This window comes from Silurus aristotelis, assembly GCF_946808225.1.
Source record: "Silurus aristotelis genome assembly, chromosome: 10".
Taxonomy (NCBI): Eukaryota; Metazoa; Chordata; class Actinopteri; order Siluriformes; family Siluridae; genus Silurus; species Silurus aristotelis.
The window spans coordinates 5,488,135-5,499,726 of NC_139583.1; the positions used below are offsets into that span (position 1 = coordinate 5,488,135).

Consider the following 11,592-nt stretch of genomic DNA (forward strand, 5'->3'; position numbering starts at 1 on the left):
AAATACTTCAGTAAAAAAATCTGATACGTGAAAAAGCTACTTAAGTATAGTAACGAATTACATTTTCTTCTTTTCCGTCCACCACAGCAAAAGCCGGCTCTTAGAAGTGTCTCTCAGACAAAAGTCGACTGTTTGAATTTATCACAGTGATATTTCTTAATATTTCATGCACCACATATGAATTTATGAAAAGTGTCTGAATATCACAAAAAAAGATTTCACACTTGGATGAAGCGGTTAATGAGGACCATTAAATAATATATGTGATGAAATAATTGCAATATGATCAAATAAATGAATAAATGATAAAGCAAGTACACCTTTTCAAGATACGCCTCAAAACTTTACTATACTACCACATTACAAAATCTCAAAATAGTGTCAGCTGATGTATGGTAGTATATACACAATACTTTTTGCGAACTCACTTAATATTTTCATAAAGTCTAGAAGGAACCATACCATATAACATTTCAATTAATATTAAACTTGATTAATATTTTCATAATAATTTCAACCGATCAGGGAAAAAAACTGGTAAAATAACCCCAGACTATGTGTTGAACAAAGTAAAGCATGTCACTCTAAAAGACCAACCTGCTTTCGTTGACTGGCTCCTTCTTCTCTCGCACCTTCAGCCACTTGCGTATGAGGAATCGTTTGCGTCGTGGTGAGGCACTGGGCGTGGAACAGTTAGACCACGGGGCGTCCTCGTCACTGGATGGTGTTATCTCGATGGAAGGAAGTTTCAGATACTCCTTGGGGGCCAAGCGAGAGCCTGCATGTCTCAGGGATCCGTTGTCTAGGCGCTCGTTTGGTGCTTTTTTCGCACGTCGCATTTTCAAGCGGCGCCGCCTAAGGGAGGGCGTGGAGGAGCTGGACCAAGCCGTGCTGGGATCATCCCATGGGACCTGCACCCGGAGAAATGGGGGCCGCAGAGCGTCCGTCATGCTCAATGACTTAAGAGCCTGCCTCCAGCGATGACGTCAAAGTTGAAAGTTGTTACCTAGGCTAGGCTTGCTATAAGCTAGCAGGATGACACAGGAAAATGAGGAGTTGTTGTGGATCCAGATGGTCCTTTTTTGAGAGAAGTTCAGATCACTTACTTTCCCGTTGTCCTGTCCTGTCTCTTCCTGCACACTATAAAATCCTCACCGTCTTATGAGAAGTTCTCCTCTGCTATAGGTGGCAATAGATCAAGAGTCACCAATAACCTTTTAATTGGTCCCAGGTTTGTCAGCTTGATTAACAAATAAATGCCTAATATTCCTCTTTTGATGGAGGACTTGACAGATAAATGAACGAACAAACAGTGCATGCGACCCACAGGATTCTTGCTGGCACAGCTCGAGCAATGGAGCAAAAGTATCAGGTGACACAGCAACTCTTGTTTCCCCTTGCCGCAAATGAAACATGCATATGCACTGGCTAACAATGTAATAGTACTCCAGGCGTCCCTGAATGTCAGTAGGCGAGTTAGAGACCTTCACGTTTCGCTCAGGAATCCCAACATAAAGGTGGTAGCTTCCGCTTTTGGGGATTGCATACTCCAGAAACTCTGCCTTGATGGACCCCAGACCTCTTGGTGAACTCTTGTTGTTTTTAAGAGTACGTTAAATCCTTGAGTGGCATTAAAACTGAGTTGTCTCACCACTAGATATATGGTATACAGACTGTTTTAGGTGGTGTATATGCCTAATACTTGTCCCTCTCAAGGTTTCAGCCAAATGGCAAGGATGCAAGGTTAAGCAGTGTGGTACTTGTGTGTGAGTATGTTTTCGGTTAAGCCCTGAGGCTGTTCTTCTCAGTGCTCCTCTTCTCAAATGTCTGGCCCAAACAGCTGTCACTGCCTACAGGTTAGAGTAAAGTAATAGTGTTTGCCAGGTATCCAAGACACCAACTGAACAGTTATGGGTAAGGAGGGGTATAAAGTAGTGATGGGCATGAAGTAGCCACCTAGTTCTTATGCACTTGTTTTGTGGCAGATAACCAATTATTTTTTACTAGTGTATATATATAATATCTCACGAAAATGAGTAAACCCCCACATTTCAGCAATCATTTAGGTATCAAGAGTCAATACTATAGCATCTTAAATGTAAAAAGTATAAAGTATAAAATATAGGGCTAAAAATATGACAAATAAGATTTGATTTGATTGAATTGATTGTCTTGAAAATTTGATTTGATTGTTTGCTAGCTTGTTGGATTGCAGTAACTGCAGTAAGTTAACCAAATAACTCAATTTGTGCAAATAACTTAAATTTTTTCATGCTCGTTATCACACAAAACATAAGTGAGGTGATATTTGCATGCCTTCTGCTAAACCAGTTTGGAAGTACATACAAGGTTCCCACGCTTTCATTTACACCAGATTCGAGGACTTTCAAGGACTTTTTGAAAGCGCAATTTATTTCATATCAAGCACCTATCAAGTTCACACCCCAACAAATACAGTATAGCTTCATGAAATACCTCTTACAGTACATTTTACTTACACTTAACATTTACATAAAACATTTCAGAGTAATAAGTTATGTTTTGAATGAGTAGGTTTCACAAAGTTAGACCATCTTAAGCAGTCGTGTTCTAATGAAATGTAACTAAATCCATTAAAGCCAATAGAGTTCGTACTGCTAATATTCAATTAATGAGTGCAAAAACGCTGCTAGGGTAACTGGTTGAGTTACTAAAAAAAAATATATATATATTTAATGTTGCATGCTAATACATAGGTTTTGCTCCTGTAGAAAACAGTTATGAAGAAAATGCTTAGCGTGACTTTAATGCAGTAAAGAACAGATTCAGTACACATTATATACAGGCATGCAGAATATGAACTCAAAGCATGCGTTACGTATATATTGTATATTTTGGGCTTTTCTGCTTGACTGTACATAATATGCTTTATTAATACGGTGTTAATTCTTATTAATAAGAATAAGAATATTATTTTCGGACACGAGTGTCAAAGCTCAAGTCACAGCAAGCGCATCAGCTCCACCCCCAATCATTTGTACAATTTATACTGTACAATTTTTGAAATAGCACCATTCTACTAAATACAATTTATTTAAGTTTTCATTTAGGCAATTTTAGGGACCTGTATTTGTTTTCAAATATTCACCAGGTCTTTCCAAGAAGAGTGGGAACCAGTACATACTGCGGATTCTGCAATACCATTGTGCTTCATATTTGTACCATATTTGTAATGCACTGTGTATAGGGAACAGTCTGAGATTCAGCCTAACTGAAACCAAAAGACTTTTCTAACCTGCTATACAGGTTCAGCGGTTTATGTGATACAAAAGCATACTGTATTGTTACTGCTAACATTTCATAAGTTATAGGCTCAAAATCAGAGGGAGGATTTGATCAGAGGGAATGTATTTTTTTATTTATTCAACTGCCTAATCTTTTTCACACGCAGCTCAAATTATTAATTTTCTTTCTTTCTTCGTTGAACATGTATGGTGATTGTTTTTACTTAAATGCCCATCACTAACATAAAAACACATACATAAATGATCAAACATGTATTCATTCCAACATAAACACAAGAGGACATTTGTAAATTCACACATTCACATAGAACCACAAAGTAAAAAAAAGCACACACACACACACACACACACACACACACACACACACACACACACACACACACACACACACACACACTCAACACATTCATGCTCTAGCTGGCCCGGGTCTCACTGAGTCTCACTGTTCTCAGCTAAACTCACTGTGAACACACTGTATTTCTGGTTTTATCCACACTGATATTCTGGATCCATCGCAATACAGAACACTCAGTAATAAAATATATCCTTCATCGTTATGATGCACGTTACAAAGCAGCTGCCAAATGCTCTAAATGTAGATGCATTAAAATCTGAGTCTCAACTCTGTACAAAAACTATGCAAAGTACTAGTGCTTACACCAAACACTGTGCTCAGCTACTTTTCATTCTGTTTGTCTCCTAAGCAACTGGTGAAAACTTCAGCTGGTGAACTTATAAAAACTTATTATTGAGCCATTTATTTCTATATCCAGTAGCAGGTGGAAACTGAGCCAGCAATCCAGTAGTTAATGGGGTAAACCCCATTCAGGCAGCCTGAGCAAACTCGAGCCCTGACAGTGTAAACAAATCAGTCTGGACCATCCAGAGTATATAAAGCCAAACAGCTGCCCCTTTGGCCTCCAGATTTGACAACGATGTTGATTCATCAAACACTGTATAGTATTTAAACAATGATCTGACAATCTGAATGAGCTGGTCATAGTAACTGGAAGCCAAAAAAAACAAACTCACACTGAATCGATGTGTGTCTGATCTAGTGAGATGATGTCCCTGTATATACCTGGTTTAAAAGAAAGAAAGAAAGAAAGAAAGAAAGAAAGAAAGAAAGAAAGAAAGAAAGAAAGAAAGAAAGAAAGAAAGAAAGAAAGAAAGAAAGAAAGAAAGAAAGAAAACACTTGTTATAACTGCAAGTAAAATATCAAAAAAAGTAAGTGAGACAAAGAAATAGTGAAAAATAGGAATAATGGAAAGAGAGATATGAAAAAAGTGGGGAAAAATTGTGGAAGAGAGACATATCAAGAAAAAGAAAGAAAGATAGAAAGAAAGAAAGAAAGAAAGAAAGAAAGAAAGAAAGAAAGAAAGAAAGAAAGAAAGAAAGAAAGAAAGAAAGAAAGAAAGAAAGAAATAAAGAAAGAAAGAAAGAAAGAAAGAAAGAAAATCAGAAAATCAGAAAATCAGAAAAAAGAAGGAAAGAAAGAAAGAAAGAAAGAAAGAAAGAAAGAAAGAAAGAAAGAAAGAAAGAAAGAAAGAAAGAAAGAAAGAAAGAAAGAAAAAAAGAAAGAAAGAAAGAAAGAAAATCAGAAAAAAGAAAGAAAGAAAGAAAGAAAGAAAGAAAGAAAGAAAGAAAGAAAGAAAGAAAATCAGAAAAAAGAAAGAAAGAAAGAAAGAAAATCAGAAAAAAGAAAGAAAGAAAGAAAGAAAGAAAGAAAGAAAGAAAGAAAATCAGAAAATCAGAAAAAAGAAAGAAAGAAAGAAAGAAAGAAAGAAAGAAAGAAAGAAAGAAAGAAAGAAAGAAAGAAAATCAGAAAATCAGAAAAAAGAAAGAAAGAAAGAAAGAAAGAAAGAAAGAAAGAAAGAAAGAAAGAAAGAAAGAAAGAAAGAAAGAAAGAAAATCAGAAAAAAGAAAGAAAGAAAGAAAGAAAGAAAGAAAGAAAGAAAGAAAGAAAGAAAGAAAGAAAGAAAGAAAGAAAGAAAGAAAATCAGAAAAAAGAAAGAAAGAAAGAAAGAAAGAAAGAAAGAAAGAAAGAAAGAAAGAAAGAAAGAAAGAAAGAAAATCAGAAAAAAGAAAGAAAGAAAGAAAGAAAGAAAGAAAGAAAGAAAGAAAGAAAGAAAGAAAGAAAGAAAGAAAATCAGAAAATCAGAAAAAAGAAAGAAAGAAAGAAAGAAAGAAAGAAAGAAAGAAAGAAAGAAAGAAAGAAAGAAAGAAAGAAAGAAAATCAGAAAAAAGAAAGAAAGAAAGAAAGAAAGAAAGAAAGAAAGAAAGAAAGAAAGAAAGAAAGAAAATCAGAAAAAAGAAAGAAAGAAAGAAAGAAAGAAAATCAGAAAGAAAGAAAGAAAGAAAGAAAGAAAGAAAGAAAGAAAGAAAGAAAGAAAGAAAGAAAGAAAGAAAGAAAGAAAAAAAAGAAAGAAAGAAAGAAAGAAAATCAGAAAAAAGAAAGAAAGAAAGAAAGAAAGAAAGAAAGAAAGAAAGAAAGAAAGAAAGAAAGAAAGAAAGAAAGAAAGAAAGAAAACATAATTTAAATAGAATGTATAAAGGTTGCTCCAGGCTTCTTTGGAGAACATGATGTGTTCTTCTACTGACTGCTTACTCCGGATTGTCATTTCGTATTATGTGTAGTGTGAAACTGAATAGACAATGCTCATGACCTGTACGTTCAAAACCTCTAAACAAGACCCTCAACTATCAACGGTTCAACCTCAGTCATTATCCTCCTGCCAATATGAGTGCGCAAATCACATGGGGAAAAGTAGAATATGGATCTTACATTCTATTACACGCTTCAAAAGCCTGTTTTTGGTGTTTTTCCCTTCTGATCAGTAAACGAACACAACGAAACTCAAAGGTTAAATTGCGAAGTATGGATCAAGAAATGGTGCTTCTAGGAAATCTTTTTTTTTGTTTGTCTTGAAACCATGGATTGAGAAAATTGAATGACCTGATGCCCCTTCACCCTTGTAAAATCTTCTAGTAAACAATTTCTACTTCACTGACCAGCTATAAGCTTAAAAACACTTAAAGCTGAAGTGAATAATATTGATTATCTTGTCATATCAAGCAGTGGAATATATTAGCCATCGGGTGAACAATCAGTTCTTGAAGTCGATGTGTTGAAAGCAGGAAAAGGGGCAAGCGTAAAGATCTGACTGACTTTGACAAATACCAATCTGTGTTTGCTAGACAACAGGCTCAGGGCATCTCCAAAACAGCAGGTCTGCTGGGGTGTTCGAGGCATTTAATGTGGTCCAAGGAAGGACAACAGGTCAAAAGGTCAAGTCAAGTCAAGTTTATTTCTATTGCGCTTTTCACAACAGACATTGTCTCAAAGCAGCTTTACAGAATTTAACAGTGAAGGTGATGAGCAGCCGTGGCGACTGTGGCAAGGAAAAACTCCCTTAGATGTTATGAGAAAGAAACCTTGAGAGGAACCAGAATCAAAAGGGGAACCCATTATCATTTGGGTGACTTTAAAAGTTGATCGAGTAATAGGCACCCAAGGCTCACTGATGAACTTCAGAATCTAGAATCTAGAATCACTAAAATGTGTTTAACAATCAATTCCAATTCATGAAGCCCACCTCACAACTTACGGGATGTAAAGGACCTGCAGCCAATGTCAGATACTACAGGCCTGGAGGAGTCAGAGATGTTTTAGTGGCACAAGGAGAAACTACACAATATTAAAAAGAGAGGCGCTTCATGCATTTACTTTACAGCACGGCGAAATTCATTCTTCCTATATCCTGGAGATGTTAGTAAGAAGCTGGAGAGTGCAGGGTCAGCAGTGTTACAGTGCCCCTGGAGCACTGAGGGTTAAGTGCCTTGTTCTAAAGCGCCGAAAGTGGCAGCTTGGCAATGCCCGACCTTCTGATCACTAACCCAGAGCCTTAATCACTAAGCTAAGTGCTTTTAATGATATGGTTGATCAGTGTCCATCTGACTTTCTAGGCTCCTCCATCAGAAGTAAAAAGAGATGTAATTGTATTTAAAGAATGAATTCAGACTCATTCATTTGCATTTTGTTTAGAATATAATATATATATTAATGCAAGCAATGTCTATCCATCTTCATTCACAGCCTGCAGGCGTTCGATACACTTATCGCTCTAACACGATGGTTTAATGCAAAAAATTAATCAATAAATTTAATAAATTAAAAAATATATATTTCTGCATAGTTTGGGGGAATATTTTGTTAATTAATCAAAATGGTCTTCTCAGACCAATACACATACACCAAAGAACCCAAACAAAAACAAAAACCAAAACACCCCAGCAAAATCAGTGATATATTTAGAAATATATAAAAATGTAAGTCTTTCTTTCTTTTCTGTGATTAATTTAAGCTTATTATCTTCTTGTAAAGCCACAGGTTGCTACTAGTTAGCTGGAAGTGTTAGCTAAAAGCAGGTCAAACCAGAAACATGGAAAGACACAAGAAGAGCAAAAATAATTCACAGCAACAAGACAATACTGAAATGAACAAAATGCTTGTCCTGGTGCTCACAACGAGATCCATGGGGTTTTCTCTACCAGCTGCATGGTGGACAATCAGAATCAATTTCGAATTCGATTTTCATTCCTCCATGAAAGTGCTTTTTACTTTTACAAATCCCAAAACAGTACATTTCCTTTGTCTAAAGGCAGCAAACTCCTGCCACTCTGGATGATAGTCAGAACTCAATTTGGGAACTGGCCATATACTCTTAGTTTGTACAAATGCTAAACAATCTTTCCAACATGGAATATGAAGGAAATGTAAAAAAAACCCTGAGCTTGCACGATACATCGTCGCCTCAGTTTTAAACATATCGAATACAAACAAAGATGTCAGGCAGGTAAATTATTTACAGCTGTTCAAAAACTCACTGCAGAAATGTCAATGTCTTACTAGAAAAGGAGAAAAAAAGACAAACATAATGCTTTATCGTCAGAGACACTGGACCTGATGTATCAAGAGTATTACACACACATTTTATAAAAATCCTGTCAGTTGAGCAAAAAAATTTTTCATAACCTACAAAACAATGTTAGTTGTTTGTTCGATTTCTTATATCTTCTGTAAGTTACAACATCCTAATATGTAAATTAAAAACAGGCAAAAGCAAGTGTTATTAGATAGGTTCGTGATTAAAGGTTAGAGAAAAGAAAGAGATTGAAGTGACTTAAAAAAATGAAAATGAATTAAAAAAGCGTAAATTAAGTGGTAAGTCATAAAAATCTTTCCAACATCATAATGAAAGGAGGTTCTCCTTCCCAGCAATAACCCTTCTCTTCCTCATCTCTTCCTCATCTCCCGCATACTAGCCTTGACTCTTGTCAAAGGTACAGTAAACATCATGTGTATTTGTTCTTATTTAAAATTATGATTGATATACATCACTTATGTATTATTATAGTGTATTACTGTATATTGTACTTTTATTTTTATATGAATAATTTTGGGTGTCTGAAACGCATGATCTGAATTAACATTATTTTTAATGGGAAAAATCTTATCGATATACAAATAAATTGGATTGCCGGCACGTTTCCGGGAACAGATTCTGCTTGTAAACTATATACTTTTACTCGATTGCTGCTGTTGCTGTTTTGCACAACATTTTGTGTTTATATTTCAGGTACACTTGTTTCCACTTCTCTTCTTGCACATTGTACTCTGCATACAGCATTAAACAGTAGGTTTACTGGCGGTGCTATTTTGTGTTTTTGTATCTGTCCTGCACTGTCTTGTGTTGTCTGCTTGCAGTGTCTACTGTCTGCCCAGGACACTTACTTTAGTCCTTAACTCTGTGCTTTTTATGTAGCTCTACGTTGTGTTGTGTAATGTAACTATGTTGTTTTATGTAGCAAAAAGGTTCTGGAGAAACGTTGTCTCATTTCATTGTGTACTGCATCAGGTATATGTGGTTGAAATGACAATAATAGCTTCTTGACTTCTTGAGATGACAGCACAAGGCTTCACGCACAGTCACGATGAGCACCAACATTCATAAGTCAGTGTGGCAAAAGACGTGTACATCGGGAGCTGTGCAACTGGTTATATTCTGACCACGTGCGCACCCTGTCACCGATCTCACCTCACACGTGAGTTTCTCACCGGAAACAACATGATCTCACTTCCGCACCCACCCTAATTGCCACTCGAAGATCCGGATCAAAGGTCCCGTTTTGACACCTTTGCAATGATCCAGCAAAAATCTCAGAAAGTGCTTCGCGAAAAAAAAGGACTTCCGGGACACATTCCAGAAGTGACAGGAACGGGACTATTTTGAAGGTGATAGTGCGTAAACGTAGATAAATCAAATACTTTTCCTTTTCAGCAGAGCTAGTCTTTAAACTTTTTAATACCGCCTTGTACATTGCTACGTATCTGCATCTCTGTTTGGACGCTAACTGCATTATATTGGCCCTACACTTACACTCTGGACAAGGACAATAAAGATTAATCTAATCTAAATCTTATCTAATCTGTTTAAGACTGTGGAGCCATTGTGTGCTGTCTGCTCTTGTTTATTTTTCGTTTTTCGTTATTTCGTATTTTTCGTTAAGAAAGGAAACTGAGTAAATTGATCCTGCACTTTTAAGAGTCACCTAAAGAGTTTAACAGGCCATAAATCATCACAGCTCCTAGCTGAAACACAAACACAATTAATTATTTAGAGATTGTTCTTCAGCACAGAAATGCACGTGCTGACTTGCTGTTCAGGTGAACATTAACACAAGTCGTGACTTTTTGCTTCAAATCGGACCTATTGTGTCACTTTATTTATCTTCCAATGTGTTAAAGGATAGGTCCTTTCACTTCCGCTGCCTGGATTATGTTGCTTAGAGACATGTGTTTCCTGGACATAGCTTTATTAGACTCAAAGACTTTTGAAAATAAACAGACATGAATAAATACGGTTTGTTACAGAAGAGAGAGAAAGAGAGAGCAGGGAGAAGAGAGAGAGAGAGATAGAGAGCAGAGGTATGTGTTGAACTGAGTTCAGTCGAGTAAAATGTCTTTTCCGCAGCCGTTTGAGGAACAGGCACGTCTGACATGCCGCTGTTTCATCTCCTTTTCTATTCAGGTCAGCTTTGTTCTAAAGGCAGCGGAAATTCCCTGTGGAGTCAGACGGGCGGATGAATAAAGTCACTTTCACTACATCCAGACAACAACCTCTAGGACTAAAGCGCTAAGCGTGTCACACACTAGGCTGTGAATAACAGTGTTGGGATACAGAGCTTCGAGGAGAAATGCGCTCGTGCATTACCAGTACAGACGCAGAAACTGCTGGGACTTTACCGGACTCTTCTGTAGGGATATTTTCATATTTACTAAAGGTTGTGATTTCAAATCTCAGCCACACTAATCTGCCATTCCTGGGCCCCTGAGCAAGGCACTTAAATCCATAGCTGCTCAATTCTATGAAAGCAATAAGTCACTTTGCATAAGGCCGCCTGCCAAACATCATAAATATTAACTCCAGTCAGATCAACGATTTATACTCTCATAAGTACTGAATCATTTATAGATCATTGATAGAGCTCTGTATTAAGCTGTCACTAGGAGATTAACATTTATTCTCTGTCTGCTGTCACTAAAGTAGACAAATTGGTGGCAGTTGAATAAATTGACATCAGGTCATTTTGTGTCTAATATTTTGTTTCTACATTTTCATTACTTCTATCTACAATACTAACCAGTAAATAACTATTTTATATACAGTACCAGTTACATGTTTTTTTTTTTTTTGTCTTTATAATGTTTTTATATTGTACATTAATACCGAAGGCATCCAAACTATGAAAGAACAGGTATGGAATGATGTAGTGAACAAAAACATGTGCAATAACTCAAAATATATTAGATTTTAGATTTTTCAAAAAAGCTTTGCACACTCTTGGGATTCTGTCATTTAGACTCATGATGTAGTCAACTGTAATGGTTTTCCAACAATCTTAAGGAGTTCCCAGAGGTGTTCAGTGCTTGTTGGCTGCTTTTCCTTCACTCTTCAGTCCAACTCATCCCATGCTGGTTAAGTATGCCCTCAATTTTGACTAATTCACAAATAGAGTCAACAGTAAAGCACCCTGACAGATTTGCAGCTCCTCCTCCATGGTTCACAGTGAAAACCACACATTCAGGAACCTTCTACTCACGCTTTGTACATCTAAAAAAGACACGGTGATTAGAACCAAAATGAAACTAAACAAAGGACAGTTTTCCACTGATCAAATGGCTATTTCTTGAGTTTCATGGCCCAGGCAAGTCTCTTATGCTTGTTGTTTTCTTTTGTATTGTTT

At 36.4% G+C, this 11,592-nt stretch overlaps 1 protein-coding gene and 1 long non-coding RNA gene across 9 annotated transcripts in view; both read right to left on the reverse strand.

The window, feature by feature from the left end:
* gramd1bb (GRAM domain containing 1Bb) overlaps positions 1-11,592 on the reverse strand; it is a 149,804-nt gene that overhangs the window by 89,028 nt on the left and 49,184 nt on the right. For 3 of the 8 annotated variants that reach the window (XM_083552274.1, XM_083552264.1, XM_083552272.1), the window contains exon 2: positions 598-1,850. The exons of 4 other annotated variants lie outside the window; for them this stretch is intronic. In XM_083552274.1, coding sequence (XP_083408400.1) covers positions 598-950 — 353 coding nt within the window. In that variant the 5' untranslated portion in view covers positions 951-1,850. The remainder of the gene's footprint in view (positions 1-597; positions 1,851-11,592) is intronic. One more of the 8 variants, XM_083552273.1, reaches the window with a different exon arrangement.
* The window catches only part of LOC310732229, a 7,487-nt gene continuing 942 nt past the window's right edge, over positions 5,048-11,592 (reverse strand). Inside the window, exons 1-3 of the long non-coding RNA XR_014535409.1 lie at positions 8,981-11,592; positions 8,534-8,571; positions 5,048-8,320 (exon numbers count right to left, since the gene is read on the reverse strand). The exon at positions 8,981-11,592 is cut by the window's right edge and continues 942 nt beyond it. This is a non-coding gene — a long non-coding RNA (uncharacterized lncRNA). The remainder of the gene's footprint in view (positions 8,321-8,533; positions 8,572-8,980) is intronic.